Source organism: Drosophila elegans, unplaced genomic scaffold, assembly GCF_018152505.1.
Source record: "Drosophila elegans isolate 14027-0461.03 unplaced genomic scaffold, ASM1815250v1 contig_183, whole genome shotgun sequence".
Lineage (NCBI taxonomy): Eukaryota > Metazoa > Arthropoda > Insecta > Diptera > Drosophilidae > Drosophila > Drosophila elegans.
In genome coordinates, this window is record NW_024545550.1 from 3,224,919 (window position 1) to 3,252,121 (window position 27,203).

At 40.1% G+C, this 27,203-nt stretch overlaps 2 protein-coding genes across 3 annotated transcripts; both read left to right on the top strand.

The window, feature by feature from the left end:
• The first annotated feature begins 406 nt into the window (after positions 1 to 406).
• LOC108138552 (glutathione S-transferase 1) lies at positions 407 to 1,823 on the top strand. The gene is made up of 3 exons (XM_017260826.2): positions 407 to 448; positions 528 to 636; positions 1,181 to 1,823. Exons 2-3 carry the CDS (start codon positions 539 to 541, stop codon positions 1,758 to 1,760), a joined length of 678 nt encoding a protein of 225 aa, XP_017116315.1. The 5' UTR covers positions 407 to 448; positions 528 to 538; the 3' UTR covers positions 1,761 to 1,823.
• A 12,008-nt stretch (positions 1,824 to 13,831) lies between these two features.
• On the top strand, positions 13,832 to 26,986 carry LOC108138936 (sodium-dependent neutral amino acid transporter B(0)AT3). 2 transcript variants are annotated; one of them, XR_001774152.1, is made up of 11 exons: positions 13,832 to 14,041; positions 18,888 to 19,199; positions 20,388 to 20,620; positions 20,684 to 21,261; positions 21,609 to 21,750; positions 21,817 to 22,178; positions 22,239 to 22,401; positions 22,781 to 22,984; positions 23,241 to 23,309; positions 23,466 to 24,008; positions 24,776 to 24,863. XR_001774152.1 is itself a non-coding variant. In XM_017261515.2 (9 exons), the coding sequence occupies exons 2-9, from the start codon at positions 18,929 to 18,931 to the stop codon at positions 24,989 to 24,991; spliced, it is 2,169 nt and encodes a 722-aa protein (XP_017117004.1). In that variant the 5' UTR covers positions 13,832 to 14,041; positions 18,888 to 18,928; the 3' UTR covers positions 24,992 to 26,986. The 2 variants fall into 2 exon arrangements, 1 of the variants encoding a protein (XP_017117004.1); XM_017261515.2 differs by lacking the exons at positions 23,241 to 23,309; positions 23,466 to 24,008 and having other exon boundaries at positions 24,776 to 26,986.
• The last annotated feature ends 217 nt before the right edge of the window (positions 26,987 to 27,203 follow it).

The following is a 27,203-nucleotide window of genomic DNA, read 5'->3' on the forward strand; positions in this document are numbered from 1 at the left end:
ACCAGGAACAATATTTAATACTAATAAGATATATTTAAACTAGAGATATAAATCTTCCATTTTCTCTACTTGTATCTAAATTTCATTGAAAAGAAAAAAATTTTACTTGGCATAGTTTTAGGCAGCAATAAAAAATCATTCGCCTTTTTCATTACTCTTTTTTTGTTTTAATTTTTGTTGTTTGCAAAATTAAATAGTCGTTTTTAATTAAGTAAAGATTTATTTATTTTATTTCTTAAGAATATGCTAACTCGTTAAATTTAGTCTCATTCTATATATGATCGCGGGAAAGCTTTAAAGAAGCATATGATCAGCATTTTCGAAAAAAAAACAACTCAAGAGCTTTGGGAAAGCTTCAATGACGCCAACAATCAACTTGTTTGTCTCTCTTTAACTTTTTAGTTTCTTTACTACCTTCAGCTGAGCCGGTTGCGTTTTAGCAAGAAAAGTAATTTGATATAACTAATATTTTGTTTTGTTTTTTGTTCGTTTGTCACACAAATTATTAATTAACCAACCCATTTTAGCTGCTTGGATAATGTCGGCCAAACCCATTCTCTACTACGCCCCCCGCAGTCCGCCATGTCGTGCTGTTCTGCTGACGGCCGCCGCCCTGGAACTGGAGTTGGATTTACGGTGAGTTGTCGCCGGCTCTCTGGTAAACAGGTCTCCCACTCAAAAACTCTCTTCTTTAACCCTCCGTTTGGCTGGGGATCTTTAATGACCGCGTTGCATTATACAAATAAACATACCATTTGTAGACAATTTATTATTTTGAAGTTTTAAGAGCACTTTTTGGCGTCATCATAAATCAAATTTTAAAACACTAAAGTGTGAAAAGATAATATTGTCAAAATATACTATATGCATAGTCAAGTTATATACACAAATAGTTATAAATTTTGTTTATTAATATACAAATTCGTATCTTACAAAATTTTCAAGTTTACAACTTAAAATTATATTCTGTTGGAATTTTGATTAAGATCAAAATATATTCCGATTAAAAGTATCCAATATATCAATATTTATTCGCGCAGTCAAATGTATAAATTTAGCTTTATTAATTATGTAACGACTATAACTTTAGATAAAGTAAGGGTTAAACCACTATCTATCTGGCCATGCCTTGCACTTATCTTTCCATCTCTCTCACTTTCTCTTTTTAATCTCTTTCCAGTCTTGTCAACGTAAAAGCCGGTGAGCACAAGTCCGACGAGTTTCTCAAGTTGAATGCCCAGCATACGATCCCAGTGCTCGACGATAATGGCACCATCGTGAGCGACTCTCACATTATCTGTAGCTATTTGGCCGACAAGTATGCCCCGGAGGGCAATGATTCCCTGTATCCCAAGGATCCTGCTCAGCGTCGCCTGGTGGATGCCCGTCTGTACTACGACTGCGGTCACCTGTTCCCGCGCATCCGGTTCATCGTGGAGCCGGTGATCTATTTCGGGGTTGGAGAGGTGCCCGCCGACCGAGTGACTTATCTGCAAAAGGCCTACGACGGCCTGGAGCACTGTCTGGCTGGAGGTGATTTCCTGGTGGGCAACCAGCTGACCATTGCGGATCTTAGCTGCATTGCCTCTGTGTCCACGGCGGAGGCCTTCGCGCCCATCGATGCCGAACAGTTCCCCCGTCTGGTGGAGTGGGTCAAGCGGCTGCAGGCTCTGCCGTATTACCAGAAGACCAACCAGGAGGGACTGGACATGCTGGTGGACCTGGTCAAGGGACTGCTGACTGAACGCCAACAAAATTAGGCCTCACTGCAGAGAGAAATTGATGGATTTTTTTACTATTAAAATGTATACTACAAACCACAATAGAGATTTCAATATTTTAAATGGTGACTGTTTTTTAATTTTACTCTTTACCGTCTTTTAAAGAATGATTTGAAAAAGTAAATGTTTATACAAAAACTACTGGGCGCAATTCTTACCAGGCAACTGTTTTTGGATATTTCATCCAGGTCAGTATCAGGCTTAAAAGAGAACTTGTATGTCGATGAAGATTTTATAGCCATTTTGTAGCAGTTAAATAAATATTTAATATTTGTTTGGCTAACAATTATCATGGGTAGGGCAAAATTAAAAATTTCATGTTCCTTCAAATTCTCTATCAATACACATTTTTTTTTGGCACATTTAACAATTAACTTAATGTGTTTATCTATTACCAAACCACTATGGTTACTTGTACTTGTTGTGTCTTTAAATATAAAGAAAGAAAAGAATGGTTCCCATTTTTATTGAAATTTTTTTCTTATTTCTTTTGTCATATTTGCTTCCTGAACTAATAGACTTGTAATTTATTATGTTTCTTGAAACAATAAAGTAATATTCGTTTCAAGTCAACTATTAATTTAATATAAACACTTTTATAGAACCAATACTTACTTTTTCGAATCTCCGAACACGTTTATTTAGTAGCATTCCAATCTAGGATCATTTTTTCCACCGTAAATCGATGTTGAACAATCAATCAATACTTGGTGCAATAAAAACATGAGTTTCATTAGACAGCAGCCGGTAACGATGAATCAAGGCCGAACAGCAAACAATAATAGGAGATGCGATATTGTGGGCGGGGTGGGCTGGCTTGGTGGTCAGGGTGGCGGAGATGTAGGTTGAGGTGGAGGTATGAGGGAAATAGGACCGGAGACAAGGACAACGACAACGACAGCGACAGCGACAGTTATGTGCAGCTGGTCGAAAAGTAATGGCAAAACTTTTTTATGGGGAAAAGCCGGCAGCAAAGGCAGCCAGAAACCTGAACTTGTTCATGGACTGTGTGTGAAACTTAAGCCAGAAAGTTTGCCTTAGACCGCTCGCCTCCTGGCCATTGTTGTTGTTTGCTTGGCTTGTTGGTATTTGGCTGTTCCCGTTATTGATTACAAGCTGTAAGTGATCGCATTTATAGTTGTTAAAGCTTCTTTGGCTTTTTGCGGCAAACTCTTGACTTTGGCTTTACCCACTTTAACGGAAATAAGTCGAAAGACCACTGCCATAAAGTACGACACGGTTTTTCTTTCATCTAAAGTTTATTAAAACTTGGTTAAGTTTCTTAAAGGGGAAGTTATTTAATCTGTGTATTTATACCAAACAATAGCAAATTTATCGGTTATAAATTAAGAGAAGGAAAACTTTTAATGTTGGGACAAAACTACAAAACTAGCTAGAATAGAATCATTAGAGCTTAGAGTTGAAATAAAATTTCACTGAAACTGAATTATGAAACGGAATGCCTCTATATTTTGTATTCTCAATTATTGTGATTTAAAAAGTTTAATTTCGGCTTTATGTTTTTTTTTTTTAAATTTGTTTGATGATCCCTTTATTTGTGTTATGATTTCCACATATTTATGCAGTTAAACATCCCGAGTCTTACATAATTTAAAGCTTTTAATATTATGTTTGCACTGCAAAAGAAAGCTCATGGATTTTCCTCTGAGCTAAGAGAGTTTGTTGCAAAATGAAGTTCGTTTTTTCACTTGATGCACCCGGAAATGGCTGACGGCTTTTTGCAAACGTGATGTGACACTTTACAGTGCACTTATGGCCGCCAGTCAATGTCGATCAGAAGTGGTGACATGAGGCGAACCGGCAGTGCCCAGCAGTCACAGTCCTGTGACCAGTAACCAGTAGTCAACAACCATCAGCCGCAGGGGGACACACGGTTTGATTAAAGTGCAACACTGCGGGACAAAAGTTTCGCCATTGGAGGACGAAAAAAGAAAGGAGCAGCGTTCCGTGGAACTGGGTTTTTGGCCACATTTTCATCATGCTTTTTTCACAGTTTTCAAATGCCATTAACTGGGAGACGTGGAATGGTTTCCGGGGGCTTTTACTTTTACTTTTACTTTTTGCCCCTTTGTCGGTTGGTGTGTGTTTTTGGGATTAAAATTTAATGCCGCAAAAGGAAAAGGGCAACCTAAGCGCGTGCCAGGAGCGTTAAGTAAACCGGGGCCAAACTGTAGCTACTCATGATTAATGATGCCTTTTTTCGGTGGCTCGCCGCCAGGACCTTCGCCCATTTCCGGTTCGTTTAAAGTTGAAACGTCGTTTGTTGGCCATCTGTTTGCTGCTTTTGGCCGGGGTCGTATTGTTTGCTCTGCGGTTGCGGTTTGTTTAACAATGAAATTAACTTCTTACCAAGCCAATGTCCCTTCGACAATTGCCAACAAAATTCAATATATCCCAGGCATTTTCATTCATTGGGCCATGAACGCGGGATAATCAAACTAATTGGAATACACATTTATTGTGTGCAAATCACAATCTTTCCCGCTCCCTTCGGACTGCCATTGTGCCAAACAAAGCTAATCAACGTTAACGATTTCGAAGTTCGATATATAATTATGACATTTGGGCATTGGTTTCCAATTACAGCAATCTATTTGTGGTGTCAGTGATGGAAAAATTTCTACTTTATGGTACCTATTTAAATCTACAAAAATATTTATGTCCGTAAAGTAAAAGGTACATATTTTGCTTAGGGAAGATAACGTAAACTGATGGCAAAGGAGAATATAAACAAAAGAATTGCCTTATTCTTGAAGTGTTTCATAGCTTTAATTTATTACATTTTATATTTACATTCCTTAGATCTAGTTTATTTCTTAAAAAATTGTCTTGAATTTTTATCAGATAGCTTTTATGGCTTTTACGCAAATAAATTGGTGTTCTAATATCTTTGCAGCGGGTTTTATAATTGTGGCTTATGAAAATTCTTGATCAGGATCATCTTTAAGTTTTTCTGGTAGCTTGTATATCGGACTATACCATATATCTGCTTTAGAAACGATCGGAATTAATATTATATTAAAATCAGTTTTGGAGCTGTCAAACTGCAAACTGTAGAATTTTTTCCATTTAAAAACGAAACTACCTTTTTCTCTTTAGGCGTTTCTGTTCTGATAAAGAAGCTTAAATAAATTGAATGCAATACTATGTAATTGGAACTGGTGGACTTAGTGTATTGATGTGGGGCTTACCGAAGCTAAAGTGCCAATAAATATATATCTGTAAATGGGTACAAATACATGGGTGACTCCCATCACCGCAGAAGGTGGAGTGGGCCACTTGCCTCCGACATGATTCTGCTCTTGAGCCTGGACAAAGGGACGTGCTCTCAGGGGAACTCATGTCTCCACTCAGTGGCCGGACAAGATGCGTTGATGGGCGCCGCACTCCGTGTTCCGTGTCTGTGTCCTTGTTCGATATCCGGACTGTCATTTTCAATTCGATGTGTAGTCCGACACTTGCACTCAGCAATCGACAACGAGGACATGCGGGCTGAGATCCCATAATACATAATGCTGATGATGACCACTTAAATGATGGGCGTAGACCAAACTAATCACCGGGCAATGAGACTAAATCTGTTTTGCAAAAACTAACCCAACGAGCGAGTGCATTTGTGAGTGTGCCGGGGCAGTGAAAGGCGATTATCCTGCTCAACTAACTGTCCTGTCTGTCGTCCGGCCAAGTGTCCTTTCAGAATGCCCAGCTGCCTAGCTGGCTAGATGTCTGACTGCCTGGCTGGCTGCCTCCTGATAAACGGCAGCACAATCTTGTGGGCTTTTGTGCCGAGGCCTGCCATTCAAATGAGGTCAGGTCGTTGCGAGAGCATCCTGCGTCAGGACTCGACTCCCCTCCATTCCTCGATTCGATGCATGTTGATTAAGTGCTCGCAATTCGAATACCGCCTGCTGACAGCAGCTACATTTGCATTTGCATAATTGGATATGTATGAACGGGCAAAGTTGATCTGTAAATGCTGATTTCCAGCAGCCGAGTCCGAATGCAGAGCAAACTTTCTCATGGCCGTTGACATGTCACTGCGTTTCCATTTAATCAATATCGGATGGAGCAAAGGGTTGCGAAGTGTATATATAGATAAATAAAGTGCGTTCCGTTAGTTTAAGAGGCTGCAGAAAATTTAAAAAAAAATTAGCTGACTTAAAAAAATGGTTTTTTAATTAAATAAACATATAAAGCTTATCAATAATTTAAATGAATCAGAAACTAATGTAAAACTTAAGGTATTTCAGCAAAATAATTTTAATTTTTCTTACAGAGACAACATTTTTACCAAATATTATTTGTAATATGTAAAAGTAGTTGGAATGATCAAAAAGGTTTACTTTTAATAGTTTATTTATTAATTTAATCAGGCTTAGAAAATAATTATCAAACTATGTAAGACTTTTATCATCCTTGTTGTATTCCTGTCCTTTATCTGACTTTTCAGATGTTTCCAACACAACATTTTTGCTAAGGACTGTAAGCATGACGTACTCTCTATACAGGTTGACTAATTAATTTTGGAAATGTGTTAAAAGTGTACTATTTTTGGACAGGCTGTTGCAAGTATAATTAGCTTTGAATAATGGAGCCCCAGCAGGTGAGGATGTGTCGGATTCAGTTGTCGGCTTCCGTTCCTTATTCATTACCCATTTTCATGGCTGCCAGCGATATTTGAACTTTGCTTGCGACTTAAATACCCGAAAAAGAAAGAATGAATTCTGGCATAACAGCAATTATAGACAATAAATTTGTTGACACTAAGTGCTCGACAAACTTTTCCAATTAGGGGCAACAACAAGCGAATTATTGCCCAATGGCAGGGGCGTGGAAATGTGGTGTGCGTGTGGGTGTGGGTGTGGGTGTGGAAAAAGTTGTGGGAGGGTTCGGTTGTGGGCTCTATGGCTGACTTGCAAATGAATTCATTCAGCCATATGACTCGAGCCAAGTCCGTGCCTGATTACAGGCCCCCGGCAGCCTAAGCTCCTTGCTTTCACGCCGTTTTCACGCATCCGCCTCATTGCGCTCCGCCTGGCACTTTGGTTGCCATTGCCACCAAGGATTGCCCACGGCCAGTGCCACTTGGCCACCGCGCAGCCTCGCAGCCTCGTCGCCTTCACGGGCAATCTCCTTAAACCAATTAACTTTCATTTGCTGCCACAACACGACCACAAAATTTAGCCTGCCAGCTTCATTTACGGTTTGATTCATTGGTTTATCTTTGGGGAACGGCAGTGTCACCTGATTCGCAGCTGGAACAGGGGAAAATGCCAGCCAGAACTGGCATTGCAATGGGGATTCTGAACTGCAATCGTGGCTGCTTTACACTGGAATAATATAGGTTCCTCCTTTTATCAGATTTTAAATTGGTCTTTTTAATTTATTTAATTTTTGAGGTTTTCTTTTACTTCATATTTAAGATTTTCTTAATATAAAAATAAAGCAACTATCAGAGCAGATGGACCTTTGAAATAATGGAAAGCTGTGGCCTGCACAAATTTCTGTTATATTTCCACAATTTTATTTTCAAAATATTTTAAAGAAAGGAAAACATTGAACAACCTTAAATTTTTTTTTAAATAATAATATTATTATAAAAAGGATTCGTTAACAGTATACATTTTCTAGAATCGCTTTAAAATCTCTTTTTTTTGCGAGTGATCCGGCGACGGCTTGGTATTTTTGTTTGTTCAACACCAAAAGCAAGCTGCCAACTGCCAACTGCCAGATGCAGCCAGCTTGCATCCCAAATTTTTCCAACCCTTCTGCCCGCACTGCTAGACGCACACAAAAGCTTTTGTAATTGCCTGACTCATGGCCCACATGACGTATACGTGTTTTGCATACGTGACTCGACCCCCTGCCATTTCCATCCCCATAACTCTCTGTCTCTTTTGCAATTTTTGGGCAGCTCTGGTAATTGGTTTTGTCCTCCCGCACACGGATTCAACCTGCGAGCCAGGGGCGGAACTGAAAAGGGGGCCAACCGGCTTTAATTATGAGCATTATGATGCCCATTGAAAATAGCTCTGCCTGAATGCCATCCCAAGCAACAACTATGCTGAACACTTGGGACCGAGGGCTGAAGGCGCTTCCTAATACCTTGGCAACAAAGCATTTTGACGCCCCAAAGAATGGGGATAGAACGGGAATTAATTATCTTTTGACTTTGACTTAATTTTAAAAGGTTTTTTAGAAGAGCTTCGAGAAAATTCTCACGTCGCAATGAAGTGACATTAGCTATTCAAAATGAACATCATCCAGCTGTGTATAATTTTACATATAAAGAAAATTGTGTTTGGATTTGCTTAACTAAAATGTTTCTGACTTGCATTAAATTGGTATTAACTAGATCTGTTAAATATATGTGCATAAAATTCAGAGTTTTTAAAGATTTTTTTTAATGATTAAAGATAATGATGGATCCAAGAACAAATATCTATAGTTCATAAAATAAGTATGTACATTTAACTTATGTGGTTGAAAACTTAAAGCTGGAACATAAATGTATTGTGCACTGACTTATGTAAATCAGCTTACCAGTTAAAATTGATTTTTTCGTTGTACAGCAACTTTAAATGTAAACTGTTTTTTGGCTGCCCAACTAGGGAAGCTCAGTAATGAATTCCTATTTCACTTTGTCTTATTCTCGTTAGCTTTAATTTGGCCAGTCCATGTGTGTGTGTACATATAGGAAGTAGGGGGATTTAATTTTCGGCTATGTCGGTATTTGAGGTATGTTCAAGGGCTTTCACACACACACATACACACTCTCGTGAATATTCATACAGCTCGCATTACTAAAACCCATTGTTATACGCACTCGTTGTTATTGTTGTACTCGCCAGGTGGCTGCGTGCGTGTGTGTGCGTGTGCGTGAGTGTGTAAAGTTATTAAAACCATTCAAAACGTTTGCTTTGGATCCAGATCCCCTCCATACCCGTTGATAACGCACGAGCAGTCATGTGTGTAGGCGTGTAATTTGCATAACTACATGCCAGACCAATCCGGATCCAGTCAGGATATGAATAGGTTTTCGACATACCCTTAATCCTACCGAATCCATCGATAGACCCAACAAGGGTACAAATACCTACAAAATGCCCCGCAAAATTACACAACCGTTGCAAATTAGCACACAATGGCAGGTGTAAAGAGACAGGAGTCAATTCATTTTGACGAGTGTTGTTATGGCCTTGAGGTCCTATTGCCCATTGGAATCGGATAATCGCTGGGATGACTGCTACTCCTGGGTATTCATTTAAGCATTTACTTATTCGTAGTGTTGCTTACAAATTACTAGATTAGTACTTTATATTCGTAGGAGAATATCCCGGAAAATTGCCCTTGCCTGTCTGGTAAAAATATTAAACAAAATTATATTAAGACAGGAGCATTTGTCGATTTTGCTGTTTATCATTAGAGCTGCAAATGCGTTTTAAAACCAAAACTCAACCGAATCCGTGCTCTTATAACCACCAGCGAACGTGATCAATTCGCAAAACCTATTGCATAAATATAACATTTATTTTACAACTAAGGCTGCGTATTATCATTGATACACGACAAACCATCTACATTTTTTTTTTGGATTTTATTACTGAATTTGATCCAGACTAACACAAAATGTAGTGTGAAAAATGTAAGTTTGAGTTTTAAAGTGTGAGACATTTATAAGCCCACACTTAATGTCGATAAATAGGTTCGTCCTGCAATCTATGAAACAATAATGAAATGAAAACCCTTAAAAAATCGTTGGCAGTTACTACATAAAAAGGGTCATAAAATACGTGGCAAAGGAAAGTCAGCGGAACCGCCATAAAACTGCATGTTTATGACAGGCAAAGTAAAGTTTGTCCTGGCCTTTAAGGAGATGGGTTTATTTTATCCCGCATGCAAGGGAATATTTCCGCAGCCAGAGACAATGTGCCACAAAATGTGTCAGGGGCAATAGCCAGTTGGCCAGTTGGCCAGTTGGCCAGTCAACCAGAGGCCGGCCACTGGCCAACCTCGCCTGCAACCTGTTGCCATGGGTCAGGTCAGGAGCAGGTGCACCTGTCACAACCAAAAGAGCCCAGTGGGTGGTTCGGTGGTGGCTGGATTCAGTGGATTCAGTGACTCAGTGGAAGGTGGGGCTCGCCTGCTGCGGAATATGAGGAATTGGGCTTGCGGTCTTCCAGTCAAATGCACCTCGAAATGGCTTTTATTCGATCCGAACCGAATGTCGGTGGCCTGCCCACAGGTGGAATGGAAATTCATTAATACACTTCGCTTGGCTAACAAAACTAATTTCGTTTTGGCTTTGTATGCTTTCTTGTGGGTTTGCGGTCCGTTTCTCGTATGCCTTTTTCCCACAGAAAATGTATATATTGGGGATTTTTGTTTACAGAAATAAATGGGTGAGAATGTTTCAGAAACCTCGTATTAAGGTGTTTAAAAGTAAGGAAGGAAATGTTTTATTTTAAGGGTCTAACGGGTAACAACTTAAACTTTGTTTTAAAATCTTTCTTTGAGGATTAATTTACTCAAACTTCTTTTAATATGTTATTTGTTTTTTTTTGTTTTACTATATAAAAAGTAAGTATAAGTTTATATATTAAGTTGTGCGTTTTTAAGTGCAGGATTTGGTTAAAAATTTGATTTTGGTAAAATAATTTAATTTTCTATTTCTGGTATTGTAAATTGCACACACAATTTTGGCAAATAATATATTTGGAAAAGTACTTCATTTTGTCCACGAAAAACAAAGCAAAATTTGGAGCCACCAGTCCCCATCCACAATTGCCATGTTTTCACTGCATAAAAAGCACATTTGTAATTTGTTAGCCGGAATTAGAGGACGACTCTTGGTCCTTTGGTCGCTGCTCGTATTCGGTCGCCTGCATGTTACACTCTCGGGTAAAATGTACTTGCATAATTTATGCGAAATCAGCGACGTGGCTGAAAAAACAACCCGCACCAACCAAGTGGGTAAGGAGAGCACTTTATTTGGCAGCCGGTGGCACGTAAAATGCTTTATCCCCGATTCATTGTCACCGAAAAGATGCTTTATCGCTGCCAGACTACAAATTCGCAGCGCAGCTAAAAATATTAACGCTTGAATCTCGTCCTAGACAGGTATGATATCTGGCAGGTGGAATTGTGGGTGGTTGGGTGGAATGGTGCGTAATGGAGAGGGTGTCCTTATTTCGAGGACATCGCTGCGGGGCAGGAGAACGGGCAGGAGCAGCAGTGCCCGCATTTATCTTCCGGGCGAGGGAAAACTTTGTCTTTAGTCATTCAATCCACAGCCAGCAACACGGACGCATTTTTTCGGGGGATTATGGATAATCACTATGACGAGGAGGGGCACAAGAAGATGCCCGAAAAGAAGACGCATTTGTTTTTATCGCACATTTTACTTTGTAAATGCACTGACAAAAAACATCTCATTAATCTGAGGTGTAATGTAAGGCTCTTGCGATTTGAAATCATTTTAAATGCCCACTGCATTTTAAATACTTCGTGAAAGGCGTGAACAAAACGTGTAATGTGATGTAGGTTAAGCCCTAGAAAATAAGAACAAGAATTTGTGTTTTATACGGCCAAATGATCCAAAACACATTTAAACTAAAATCAAAAGATTTTGCCGGTTTCTGCTTTATTGAAAAATATGATTTAAAACTCTTAGTGCATTGATTGGTAACGTTTTCTTTCGGTGTGCTTGATTTTCATTCACTTTTTGTTAGCCCTGTTTATTTTAGCATAATTTTCTAAGCGTTGTGCCTCAGTTTTAGTACATTTTCATTTACCTTCAGCCGTGGCCGTGCAAATTTGTTTACCTTCGTGCGTGCGCAAGTTTTTTCAGATTATGGGAAAGTTGAATTTTTCATTGCATACGCTCAGGCGTATTATTCGCGCTGCGTGTCGATGTGAAGCAAAAATATTGTACGGAAAATTCAATGAGACTGGAAGACCCACCACTGAATCAGAAACAGCAACAATGACGCTTATATTAAATTGTATTATTTTATTGGGGCTGGAGCCTCATTTTCTGGTTGCCCACGGGCCGCCAAGGATGTTTACTCAACTGTATTTTCTGTAAACTTGCCGCCGGTTGTTTTTGGCCCCGTTTTCTTGTCAGCGTGCCAGGCAAATGAGTTTACGAGCAGGACAAGAAAAAAAAGGGAAAGCGAACAAGGAAAGGAAAACTAACTTTGTACACATCTTACTTAGTTACAGGCCATCCTTGTTTTCTGTTTTCCCTCTTGTTCGACCCTCTTATGGTGCGTTTAGCTGTATTTTCCTTTTGGACTCTTGAAAAGGATACTCTCCATAGAGTCAATGGGGGTCTAACTCCAACATAAACAAGGCCCTCAAAGTACTCCAACCTGTGCAACTCAAAGGTTTCTTTTGGTGAGTGTTAAGTGACTTAAAAAGGACATTTTGAGTAGAACGAGTTGTTCTACCTAAGCCTAAATTAATATATGTGCACTATTAATGAAGGACTGAAAGCTATATTTAAAACACTTTCAAATAATTTTTAAAAGCGATAAAAAAGGTTTTTTTTTTTTGGTTATGTTTATGAATTTATACAACTTTCCAGGAAGAGTAATATAAGCTTCGGTGTATCAAAAGTGTACCAGCTCTTTTGTTCACATCCTATCTTTAATGTTTTCGTGTTCGCTTGCCGGGCCTGGGAAAGCAAATTTCAAACATAATGAGGGTCAAACAATATTTGTGATTTGGTTTTTTCAGGGCAAGAAGTCGGGCTCTGTTGTTCGCGAGGCTGCCATTGTTTTTCTTTTTTGGCCACGAAACAAAATTACGAGTTTGTGTACAAGGGAAACATATTTAACCTTTTCGGAGTCAGGGACAAGTCCTTAACATTTTTGTCAGGTTCACTCAGATTTTTGAAGCCTTTTCATTTTAATAGGCAAATTTATTTGACTTAATATCATTCCATTTAAGGATTTTGGTTATAACACACCCGGCTCGTGTACATGAAAAATGTGAATTTATGTTTTAAGCAAGTAATAAAACCATAATTTATTCAGAAACAATATATATACATATATATATATACAATTTTACATATAGTAATTTGAATTACTATAATGAATTTGAATTACTGTATTTGTTTAATTAATTATAAATTCATAAAAAGTTTTCCATTCTATATTTAAACTGTATCCAGAAACTATTTATTAAGTTATAAAATTATATTAATACGTCATAAGAACGTGAAATATTTAATATACATGTTTATATATATATTTATTATAAACTTTTAGGCAACAGGAATTTTCAAAATTATTTCCTTTTATTTTAAAAAGAGCGCCTTAATGGTGGTGTGCCTATCGATTTCTTAGTGCATATACCGATATACTTCAGTGCTGTGGTCACACATAATACGAGCGCCATCTAGCGGGAAGTAGCAGTTGTGAGCCTGAAAGGCGGCAATATTATTTTTATAAAGTCTGGGCGGCTTTTTTAAAAGTCAAATTTATTTTACTTAGTATATATTATATATATTATATAAATATATTATATTTTATTTTATTTAAATAATTGAGTTTAACATTATAAGAATATCTTCAACATAAATGTTGTTAAATACATGCTTAGGTTTTATAATCCTGTTCCTTAATTTCTTAGTACAATTTTGTTAAAATTTTTAATCCTGCTCCTTTTGCTGCTCTCTCGCTCTCACTGTCTCTCTCTCCCATCCCTTGTCAGTCACCACCAACAGGCGATAGCGGCGGCATTTGAACTTTCAACCCCCGAAAAGCCACGTGCTCCTGCAGCTTTTGGCCTCCTTTCCGCGTACGGGAATCAATGAAAGTGAAGCTTTGCCCAATTTAAGCCCGCTGCCAGTCGAAAAATTTCCATGCAGAGTCCTGCGTCAGTCGATGTGTGTGTGTGTGTACGTGTAGGGGTTGTGCCTGCGCTGGTGGTGGTTTATTCACCACCCATGCAAAGCCACCACGCCAATTCGCAAGCTTCGCGCGGCGCCAAGCGATTTAGATTCAGTTTACAACGGAAAGCACAAATCAACGGTCGTGAAAATCGAGCAAAACTCCGTGTGAAAAAAAACGCCAGAATTCGTCGAACGAAATTGATATCGAGCGTTTAGCAGTATTAAAGCAGAAACCGAGGAAAATCTGTGAATTTCACAAAGCGCGCGAGTTTGTGTAAAAAAAAGTCGGCCTTAGAGCAGCCTGGAATTTCGAGTCTCACAGCCAAGTTAAACTTTGGTACGGAATAAAAAAAAAGCCAGGCGAAACTTTCTGCCTGACGTGTCCTGCCCACCATCACACGCACACACACAAAGGACTTCTTCCCTATCCTTTTCTCTCTCTCTTCCTCTCTCTCCCAGTATTTCTGGCTCTCTCTATCCCCGAAACTCTTCTTCTTTTTCCTGTCATAAAAGTCGAGGTTGGGGATGCACGTGGATTTCAGTGAAAACAGTGAACTTAGCTTTATGTTAATTTCATTTGTATCGTGCCCTTAACGCCAATGGAAATCTGCATTTTTGCGCATTCTAAGCGAATTCGCATTCCAAAAATCAACAAAACTCTACAAGTCTGCCAAACATTCAACTTTTGCACGTTGACATAAAACTACTATATTTATATGTTACGTACATTATAAGGGCATGGGAAAAGAAAATCAGATTTTGGCAAAGAAAACTATCAAATGATTAATCACTTGACTGAGCGTACAGCGTAAACAGAAATTTTTAATTTGATCCCTAAAGCGATTTGAGTTTGTTATTGTTTATCTTATTTATGTTATCCAATCTAATGGTTAAATCATAGAAAAAAGTTTAAAAACGATTTTTTAAAATAATTGTTGATGTATATTTACTTTAAGCGTTCTAATTTAAAATACATTTTATAGCTTAAAATTTTTGGTACTTTTTTCTTAAATGTTTCATTCATTTTGCTTTCATTTACGCATCATGATGCAAAAAAGGTTAATATATTTATTAAATTTAAATCTCCTAAAAGCATTACAAGTGCCCAAAAAACATTAAACGAGAAGAATGAATTCGTTTGGAGATTTTATAAATTGCATTGGGGCTGGCAATGGCATTGGCCGAGGGGATGTTTTGGGCCACAAAAGCTCAACCCTCCCCATCGACCTCAACAGGCCAACAGTTGATGCTGTGCCAAAAAAAATGGGAAGCACAAGAAATTGAACTTTGTGCCTGTCTGATTGCATTTTGTTTCCTCCCTTCTCTCTCTTTCTCTCCCTTTAATGCCATCTCTTTCTAGAGTGAGAGCGAAAGTTGGATATGTACAATGTATATGGTACTATATAAGGAACTGGTACACTGGCATTTTGGCAATCTTCTCGGCCAGACAAGTGCACGTGTCCGCCTGAATCTCGCCAAGTGGACATTGTTTGATGAAAAATTAATGTTGTGTTTGGGTTAGGTTGGTTTGGGTTGGATTGGGAGTGAAACACTTGCCATTTATTGATCGCTAACTTGGGAAAAAGGTTAAGTCACACAAAGACATAAAATATGATGGAAAGGGTTGGCTTTGTTCTCTGTTGTTAGGATTACCACGTCCTATAGTTAATAGCTTTTAGTTCGTAATATTTAATTTTTAAAATTATTCCAACAAATATATTATATTATCACCAGTGGTTATTTAAGTTTTAGAAACATCGAACTAAAGTATTCCAAAATTATTCATTTAAGTTATTTATTTTTCCGTGTAGCCTTCAACGTCGGGGAGTTGATATGTTTACCTTTAGTAAATAATAAAAGGTATATTTTATTAGTTGTTTGCATTGTATACTTTCTTTTATCACTAAGAAATAGTCATCATTGCGAGGAAAACCAAATAAATAATAAATTGGTTTTATAAATAATAGTAAACAATAAACAATAAGCAAGAAAAAGCATTGTAGCTTAAATGTTTCCAAGTGAATTACATTTCCTTGAACCTTTTGTGCTCACAGTTTTAGTTCGACGTTCACAGCACTTTGTTTGCGAACAATTATAGTTATATATAGGTCAGTCGTTAAAGTAGGTGCAAATAAAAGGAACCGTACAAATTAAATTAAATATTGAAAATAAATAAAATAGTTTCTAAGAGTTTACCTTAACTATTACAAAAACATTTTTCTTCAATAAAGTTTACCATAACTCTTAGAAATTATTTTCTATTTAAAATGCTACTATCAGCTGCGTTTATTTACATAATGTTATTGCAAAATAAACTATCCTTCCTCCGAGCAGCAGCTCACCAAGGCTATGCACGCGTAAATAATCCGGATAGGGAGCTTAGGGGAAAGTAATTCAACACCAATAAGGGGGGAATCCCATTGTCAGTTTAAAGTGCCTCCAATCAGCACCATCCTGAGCTGACTGGCGCCTATCTGCTGGAAATCCACAGTGGCGACTACCCCCAAACATGAATGCATAGAAGGCTGGACATCAAGGTCAGACGGAAGCGGAAGTGGGGGTGGTTTCTGACTGGATTTTTGGAGGTCGAGTGTCCTCGCAGATTTTCGGCGCAATTTTCGCGTTGGCGCCAAACGATGGCCAAATCAATTACTAAAGGCAAAGGGCGAAAGTTGCATATTGGCAGCCGACAACCAAATTGCGCAATACCTCTCTGTTTATATTTTGAGTGGATCTGAAAATAGCCACAAATATTAGTTGGCATTTAAAATTCAAGAGGAAAATATGTGAACGATTCGCAGTGAATTTATTGAGACGTAGCGTAAACAAAAAGCCAATAAAATGTGCAAAATCGATTGCGTAAACAGAATGTATTTCATTGGCAATCAAATTGCATGATTTATGCAGAATAGGAAAAGACAGCTGTCCCGCCCCCTGATTTCCACCTTACCCACAAAGCCTGTCTTATCGATTTAGCCTGCAACACGCCATGTCATCAGATTCCCTTACTTGTTTTATTTTTACTTTATTCCGTATGTAGTACTTGCCAGCCCCTCTTTTTTTGAGCTATTTCGAGGGCACTTTAACTGGGCACAAGCTTTTCATTTCTATTCCCCTAATCCGCGAGTTGAAAGGGGATGAACTTTGTTTTTTTATTTTTGGATTAACATTTTTGCCACGACGCAGTTGGGTTTGTCCTTTTTTCTTGCTCAGGACTTAAGCTTGTTTACCTTGTGTGTGTGATTGGGGTAGCTTTGTTTTTTGCCCGGTGTTTTTCCATTCATTTAAATTCCATCCAGATGGGTATTCTTCACTAAAAACCCGGCGTTATATAATCAGGAAAGCCAATTCTTCAATTAGGTCCTGTCACAGCCAATCAGCCGCAGTCTTGACCCCTCGTTGAGTAATTTCCTACGATTTAAGCATTGTGTTTCAGACCACTTTTGTGGGGGCCAAGTTTGCTAGCCCCAACCCCAATGACAGGGCCACGGCCATATCCTGGCCAGAGCTTTATTTAGAAACGCCGGTGATTGAAGGCGAACACCCATCCATCCACATCCACATTCACATTCACGTCCACCCATTAAACTGCGACGCAGAAACAGAAACAGCAACAGCAGCAGCAAAACAATCGCAGGACTTTAATATTTTCACACACTGGTTTACGTAACAGCAATCGTATTGTGTAATCAGTGGACGAGTTTTCCCGAGACGGATGGCGAAGCCACAGCTCAGCGGGTGGAAATGCGGAAGAGTGCATATTGTCGGTCCTTTGATTGTTGCTCGATTCCATGCAATTTAATCAGAGCCATTGCAGCTGGTTTTTGCATCTATGAGATACATTTTGTGGCTGGATAAATATTTACACCAATGGGTGGTTGGGTGTTTTCATTCGGGAAGCGCAATTGAAAATGAGGCAGCCATCAAAAGACGTCATAGCGCATTACGTATACGCAAAATATAGAAGAATAGACCAAGCATGTATATAGTGTGTTTGTGAAGGTGTGTTCGTCCCCCGTAAAACCCATCCCTCCCTCAAAAGTCCATCAATGAAGCGGCAGGACGCCAAAAGCTCAGAAGAGCTTTCCCTTCTCTCTCTCTCTCTCTCTCTCTCTCTTTCCGTGGTGAATTGCTGCTTCTTGCTAGACAGCTGCTGTTCCAATCAACACACCCATGGCTCTCTCTTCAGAGGGGGCTGCGGAAGGGGAAGGGGGAGAGGGCTTTCTAGCCCTAATTTACTACGTCAGCAACAGAGGACGAGCCTCCAAGTAAATGGCCACCACATAGAATAGGGTGAACCATGGGTAACGTAGCCCCCCTTTTTTTCGCCCCTCACTTTGCTCTTTTTTCCGTTTTGGTTGCTCTTTCAGTTTACAACGACCTTCTGCGGTAGTCAACAAAATTTTTGGCTCTCCCCTACACCGAGCAACAAGGTTCAGGAAGTCACGTTTCGGTTAGGTGGTGGGTGGGAGGGAGGTCGACTCAGTGACTCCTTAATAGTCCTTGGAGCTTCTGGTTTGTTTACTGCTAAAACTAAGGGTCTAATTAAACTCTGACCCCCAACATACGTGACTGAATAAATACAGAGGAAGAATTTATGAGGGATTAATATTAAAGCAATAACTTTATATTAAATGTTTTCTGGGTTCAAGGATTTCCTGTTATTTTGCTGGATATTTATACGACTCGCTCAAAACGATATTTCTTCCGATGAAGTTCCTATTTGTCAGGCTGTTATTATGGTACAACCTTTTTATTGCTTTTTTACATATTGATATACACTAGAAATAAACCTTTTAGGTATTTATTTTTAGCCAACCAATAAAGAATCCTGAATAAATTATGCAGAAAACTAATGAACATACGTTGTATGTGACTTCTCATGGCACTACACGAAATTTGCATAGTAATAAAATTACGAAAGTTGACAGGGGTAAGCGTGGGTGAAAAGTTTCCATTAACCAGCGGAGAACCCGCCTAATGGCAAACAATTAGGACACAAATTGAGTTAGCAGCCACTAGAAGCGGTCTCAAGGACGAGCCGCCACACAAATGGGCAAACAAGCCCACACACTCGCACACAAGGATACTCGAGGAGTATCGATCAAACAGCGGGTCTGGGGCGAGTCCTGCCTGCACTACTGCCATTTCCTAACCGGCTGCTCCACTTTGCTTTTCCGCAGACGGTAACCACGGACACTTCGCCAGGGCAATCCGCACGTTGATGGCTGCCACCAAAATCATCGATGCGCCGCGCAACGGCCACGAGATGGCCCCACTGAACACACGGGCCCGGGGCGACGGAACCCACGGGGTGACCATCGTCCTCACTGCCCCGCAGCGCAACTCCGTGCAGTCGGTGGACATTCCGGGCAATGAGCCCGAACGCGCCGCCTGGAGCGGCAAGATGCAGTTCTTCCTCAGCATCATCGGCTACTCGGTGGGCCTGGGAAACATCTGGCGGTTTCCCTACCTGTGCCAACAGAACGGAGGCGGTGAGTACCAAGCTCTGAATAAAATATGTACACTATCAGCCACTTACAGCAACTTCAATCTTTACGAAATCATCACAATATCAGAAATTATGGAATGTAAATATTACTTTCACATTATCCAAAAAAAATTGTATTTACTAAAGATAGCTTTTTTTAACATGCATTACTACTACAAATGCATGTACTACATTACTATTCAAAATCTTTTAAGAATTGGCATACATAGATAGAGGTAATAGTTTATGTAATTTATGAAAAAAACTATTTTCATATGCGAGCAATTTAAATATGCAATTGTTCCGAGTACATTACGATTATTGTAACTTTGCCTACCCTCAGTGAGTTTGCTTGGAATTTTACGCTAAGCCTCGGATTACCGGTGCAAAAAGCGCCAACTGGAGCAGTATTTTTCAATCAATGTCTGTTTGACTGCTCGGGTCACCTGAGCGATAACGCTAAATTGGGTAGACCCCCGCCACGCCCCCCGCGGCCCACGACATGTGTCATATCCAATATCAGTTGGCCAACGAACTGCAGCTAATCAGGTGCACAGCTTTGACAACAACATTATGGGATTTAATGTGCACTAATTGCCTGGCTTTCGACGGCGGAAGGGCCCAATTGATGGCCTTGGGCGGAGCAGTGGGCGCAGATGGGTGGTGGTTGGGTGGGTGGATAGGGGTGGCAACCGAGAGCACGCACATTTCTAATGGCGATTTAACCCCACCCTGGTTTTAATTCAATTACAATTGACAGCATGACTAGCCATCGAAGTTCGAATACTCTTTTGATCTATTTGTCCAACCAGATATTTCCCGACCAGGCCAGAAATGCAAATTTCCGGCTAGCTTTGGATTGATTTTGTGTCACGTCACCTGTCATTAAACCTTTGCAAGCAGAAAATTAGTAACTATGTTTATGTTCTCTGCTCTTGTCTTTATTCATTTTGTATGGCCATTTAAAAAGGTTTAAATGAATTTCTTTGAATGGCTTTCATTCTTTATCATTCTTATTTGCTTACCAAACTGGTTCTAATAAGTTGACAACCTTAAATACAATAGATAAACATTAGAGAAAATATTATATATTTGAAATGTTTTAAAAATATAATAGTTGTTTATATTTAAGATAAGATTAGAGTAGTGATAATATTATTTAATTTCATAATTATTTAAATACCCATTGCAGGTGCTTTCCTGATACCCTTCATGATTATGTTGGTATTGGAGGGCATACCTCTTTTCCTTATCGAATTGGGAATTGGCCAGAGAATGCGATTGGGTGCCTTGGGTGTTTGGAACACCATCCATCCCTGGCTGGGTGGCATCGGCATCTCTTCGTGCATAGTGACGCTGTTTGTGGCTCTCTACTACAACGTGATTATCACGTGGGTGTTCTTCTACCTCTTCAATAGTTTTCGGGTGAGTCAGAGATTCGATTCGACTAAACGACAAATCAGCATAATTAATACGTTCTCTGTTTAGTATCCGCTGCCGTGGTCCACTTGTCCCCTGAATGGCACAGGCTTTGAGCTCGAGGAGTGTGCCAAATCCTCAGAGACGACGTATTTCTGGTACCGCACCACTTTGGATGCGGCACCGTCCATGGATGAGCCCGGCGGCCTCAAGTGGTGGATCGTGCTCTGCCTGCTGTTGTCCTGGACCATTGTCTTCTTCATCGTAATGAAGGGCATCCAGAGCTCCGGCAAGGTGGTCTACTTCACCTCGCTGTTCCCCTACATTGTGCTGACCATCTTCTTCATTCGGGGGATTACCTTGAGAGGGGCCGGAGCTGGCCTGATGCACATGTACACGCCGAAGGTGGAGAAACTGCTGGAGCCCACAGTCTGGTTGGATGCAGCCACGCAGGTCTTCTACTCCTTTGGCCTGGCCTTCGGCTCTCTAATCGCCTTCGGAAGCTACAACACTCCGAAGAACAACTGCGTGCGGGATGTGCTCCTGGTGTCCGTTTGCAATGCAGTCACGGCCATCTATGCCAGCGTGGTCATCTTTGCCATTCTGGGCTTCAAGGCCACCGTCAATGTGGACCGTTGTGTGGCCAGGTGAGTCAATGGGAATGGGAGTGGGTTAGGGAGTGGGTCGTACGCATCATTGGCGCCAAGGTGGGTCATCAATATGCTGACCAACTGACCAGTTGTAACCGGCACAGCTCTTTGTATCTATTTGCGTATCAATGAGTGGCCGGCTCGGTGGGTGTATCTGCGCCCATCCATTGATATTCGAATCGATATATAGAATCGCGGTCGTGTCTGTCAATTTGCATCAATTAACGGACCACGTTGAGTTATGCACAATTGCGCTTGAACTGCCAGACCATCGGGTTCGAACCGATTTCAACTGGTGTTCATTGATTGATTACTTCTTTACTTCTGTCTCCTTCCCCCCCCAGCAATACGGACATCCTGGTGAGGAACAAACTGCTGGCTAGTAACGACACCCAGGGGTATGAACAAGCCATGAGCCTGCTCAATGGAACCGAGCTCACCCGTTTACAATTGAGCGAATGCAGTCTGGCCCACGAACTGGACAATGTGAGTACTGTCTGGACGAGGCATCTTTTTGGAGGGGATTATAACAATAACTTTTTGCCCATGCAGGCCGCCGAGGGCACGGGGCTGGCCTTCATCGTGTTCACCCAGGCCATCGTGGAGCTGCCCGGAGCTCCGTTCTGGGCCGTGCTCTTCTTCACGATGCTGCTGTCGCTGGGACTGGGCTCGCAGATCGGCATCCTGGAGGGCATGCTGTGCACCCTCTTCGACATTGACATTATCAAGCGGGTTAAGAAACAGCATGTCACTGGCGTGGTGTGTCTCTTCTGCTTCATTGTCGGTTTCATCTTCTGCACAGGTGCCGGGGAGTACTGGCTCAAGATGTTCGACTCTTTTGCCGGCACCATTGGCCTCGTGGTGGTGGCGCTCATGGAGATGATAGCCGTGATCTTCATTTACGGACACGAGCGGTGAGTTTAGGCTCACCACTAAGTGGCGTTGAGAGGCACACTAAACCCGTTTTCCCATAGCTTCACTGAGGACATATACCAGATGACCGGCTACCGACCTGGTATCTACTGGCAGTGGACTTGGCGGTACATTGGCCCCGTCATCATGGTCTGCATCTTGATCTCATCCGTGGTCTTTATGGTCATCAAGAACCCCACTTATGGAGCTTGGAATGCCGATTTGGTGAGTAGTCAGGGAATTAATCATACACTTCAAAAAAGAAAATAGCTTCTTTTATAATTTGTTTTTTGAATAAGATATGCATACATGCCTATAGAAGTTAAAATATAAAATAACTATTTATTTTAGTAGTAATTAGGAATATCGTAAGACGAATATGTGACTTAATAAAATACAAATCACAAGGGTTTTAAAATTAGTTGAAAGGCTTCAAAAGTATGCAAAGAAAAGCACACTTTTGGATTTAAAATATATTGTTACAGACTTTTCGAACACTTTGTAAGTGATTTTAAAAGCCGGAATATTTCTTTACAAACTCCCATATATTTATTATCCAACATACTTTATCTTTTCTTTAATTACATTCTATTTGAATTCACAGGGTATGATTGAGCAGAAGAGCTACCCCAACTGGGTGATGGGCATTGCCCTGTCCATGATCCTGGCTGGAGTCCTGCCCATGCCCATCGTGTTCCTGATGCGCAGCTTCCAGTGCCTGAAGGTCGATCTGGACATCCACCAGGGATCGATCCGACGAAATGAGACAACCGCCTCCACCAAGGAGATGATCGACAATGACGATGATGTAAGTGCAGATCCCTGCTTAAATCGGATGATAAGACTTTCGATTCAATCTCGATTTGAGCTTAGTTTGTACCATTCGTTGTGTTCTTAGGCTAAGATTACGCCCATCTCTCTTTTGGTCTATACGTGTGACTAATTGTGTCTTTCTCTCACCTAACGATACATTCCTCACTCTTGCGTTTGTTTTTCCTATCTGACAATGCTTACATCTAAATACCGATAACATATATCAAAAACTCACGCCCATTGTCGTTCAGAATATGAGTCCGGATATGCCACCGCAGAATTCACTAGCGGCGACACGCTTCCAAATTGGAGACTTTGAAGTAAGTTGTGCCTCGTCCCGGCTAGAAAAGCTACTCCCACTCCAGAAACCCTCCTCCAGTCACCTGCACATCTCTGAAAACACTTAAGCTAATCACACAAATCTCTGCTCTTCTTTCCCTCTGCTCCCGTGCCCACTTTCATTGGTCAATGTTTAGAATTAGAACGAACCGAAAACGAAGCCATGGATACGAACATAAGTGCAGCGCCAAGTTTTAAATAACCAGAACCCCAGAGATCAAACATCAGAAATCAGAAACAACCAGTTTAACCTAGGATAGCTCTAAACGTAATTCACTCAAGCCCTTTGCATGTCCCAGAAAAACAGAACACCGAACACCGAACATCGAACACTGAACACCCTGAGAAACCGAAATACGAAGGACATGTCTCGACTCAAGTAGAAACCAACTGCTCATCCAACGGCTACCAAGCAATTACCTGTACTCAATACCACTAAGAACTAATCAACGCACAGCAATTAATCGTAGCTAGCAAACAATCGCAAATAGCTCTTTTAAAACAAAAAAGCAAAAACTGACAAGGCCAGAACAATTATTTACAAAACTTATGTTTAGGGAAAGAACTAGCAAAATCGCTTGAGGGCTCAGCAGGAGTAGGGCAATGAATGTACATAGATATAGGCTGTTCTTTGGTATATATAGAAACCCAATTGGCAGCTGATCGTGGCTAATTTGCAGGTAAAGTAACAGACAGATAACCATGACTTTAACCATTTCATTTTGTTTGTTGGTTGGTTTGTTCGTTTGTTTGTTTAATGTTTTTTGGTATGTTTCAAATGTCTTACTTAAACATCGGTACTGGCCACCATCGATAATATCTATACTATTGAAAATTGCTCAATATCAGAAGAAATTAATTCACAATTTTAACAAATTTAATGAAAAACCAATTTGCAACGGGTTTTCAAATTTTATTTCAACATTTTTTATGCATAATTTTGTAAATAACTTGAATTAGCTCTTAACCCAAGTAGAAAGAGGGTTCTAAAAAATGTAGTGAAAAGTACTTCGGTTTTTTTTAAACCTCATAAGTACCGATTTTTTCCGATAGCAATTTTTTGATGGCAGGCCAAAGCTACCGACGTTCTGTTTCAAAACCATCGGTTGTATTGATAATGCTATCGATTGTGTTTTAATAGTTACATACAACAGGCGGACCCTGTTATGTACATCTACTTTACACATCATGTATTATACATTTCATTTGACTTTTAGTGGTTATAATTTAAAAATTGTGCTTTTAAGGCGATGTAGTGGCCGTATAGAGAGCTTTCGCTTGAGCTTGTGTAGAATATCAAGTATACGCAGCGTGGTGTCAGCTCATTTGATTTATGTACTATAATTTCGTAAGCAGTTCTTGATTTCCTAGAGGACTCCGTCCGCCCATTTATTTGCCTGACATGTTAAAGCCACCCCTCACCCGTTTCCCCCCTCTTTCCAATCAGGACGACGAGGACGATGAGAACGACTTCAGCGGTCCTGCGTTGGGCGGCCATGTTAAGACCCAGAGCGACTTCTCCGACGACGAGGAGGAGGACAAGCCCATGACCATGCGGATGATGATGATGCGTCCGACGACGACAACAATGAAGAAATCGAACGCGCTAAATGTGCCAACAAGCAGAAAGAACAACAACAAGAAGGATGCGTACGATGTCTAGGAGAGTCACAGCCCACACAGATGCGGAAACCGATAAAGATACAGATACAGATAAAGACACAGATACAGGCAGAGGTCCAGGTACAAGTCCAGATACAGGTCCAGGTCCAGGTGTGAGCCGAACCGAAACGAAATGGCAAGTGAAATACTAATTCAACTGAGACGAGCGGTGAGGTGAGAGCGTGACGAGCTGAGCGCAAACATTTATAAATATTTACTCTAAGTATTTTAACATAATTTAAATCTAATCTAAGTAATTGCCCGAATTAACGGCGGAAGATTTGCATTCGAGTGCGTAACTAAAATTGTTAAATCGTATTTTAACACAAACTGAACTAAACCCAAACTAAACTAAATTTAACAAACTATGTACGAGTACAATGTGCCGCAGGATGATAGGTATTATCAAAAACGGGTTGCTAAGAGTTTAAATTCGATTACGTAGCATTTAGTTGGAATGCTTAAAGCTTTACCATTAGACACTCGAGCACACAAACTGAAAGTATTTCTGATTCCCACGCCACACTCCCCCGCCCATCCCCTCAATCTTCCCAGATTTCCCGCCACACCCGGAGAAAACTCTTCAATGGCAAACGCTTTATAGTCGACTTAGCCAGCGCATTTCCAACGAGTTAAACTCAACATTTAGTTTTAGTAGATATCTGCCGTTTTTATTTTGAGCTCAAGTAGAACTCACCCAAACTATAAACAATATACATATGTAATCTAAAAAGAGTTACACACTTTAATGATATGTCGACCAGGTTAAGAGCGTTGAGACACAATATTAACAATTCGAGTTCTAGTTGAGTTAAACAAATACCTATACTTATTATATTGGTTAGAGAAAGATGCATGGAATGTGTGATATTCTAAATAATATCCTCAATGACTTAGGTGTTAAGACTCTTCATCCTTACCCCTCCAAAAAGAATCACCCACTCAATCTATTTTCCCCGTTCAAGCCACTCAAGAGTATTTCCCACACTGACAGAGTTAAACAAAGAAAAACAAAAACAAAACAAGAAAAATAAACTGCTGTGAATAGTTTTAGTGGTTGTAAGATTCTATCGAAGAAGGGAAACCATAAAGCGTCTAATATTTAACTAGTTGTTAAGCGGCACCCCATTGTTCACTTGAGTTCACTCCACTGGATAAAAATTTTCCTCGCCATATATTAAACTCGGTTTCCGCAAAATGGTTTTCATACAATCCCCCAACTTTCTCTTATTTCGGTAAGGCAAAGGCAAAAGCAAAAGCAGCAGAAGCAACAACACTGATATCTGAAAACAGACAACTGAATCAAAACACTTGGAATTTCGAAGTACTCAAAGTCAATGCAAAGGATGGACGGCAGAACGTTGAAGACAATAAGACAAATATAGAAATATACTTATGATATGGCCCGTCGAGTTTAGAAAGATTTGTAGTCCCCGACGTGGCAGATTTCCCCATAGCAAAGCAGGAATTTTTCCATTTTAAACCTTATTTTTGGGAGATATGTATCCATTTTGTACACCGCCAACCAAAAAAAAAAAGTTCCAATCGAGGATCGACAAATAGCAAGTCGATTTATACGTACGTTTACATGACCCTCAAGTAAGAGGCCCCAGAAATTAGTTACCCTCCCCCACCTCCTCCACCTTATCCATTGAAGTCGAATCCTCGCAATGCAAACGCAACCGAAACCGAAACCAAATACATAGTACCAAGCCTAATTGTATAGTCTACTTGTTTACGCCACTATATATATACGAGCATTAAATCTATATATACAGTACATATTAATCTATATACCTAGCTCTACTATAAATATTGTACATCAATTATTGTCGTAGTGCTAAATAAAGCCCCGGACTTGTGTAAATTTGAATGTATTAAAACACGGCAAGGAGAAGAATACTTATATGAAAAATTATTGTACCGTACGAAAGAAATTATTATTAATAAAGATAATTCATGATAAGTGCGTTAAGTTGAAGAAGAGCAAAACGAATTTGGAGTGTTCTTATTTCTGGTTGTGTGATTTTGGGGGACTACTGTACCACAGATGGCACGTTTAATCCCCGGCAGACGAATCTGCAGGTTTTTGTTAAACTTTGGTAGACGACAATGTTTTGTATTTTGGTTTGTTGGCCCCTTGGTCAAAGCACCTTGGACCGGGAGCTAACGATTACCGATTAGGCTTATCGCCTTGGGGAAAGTTTCGACTT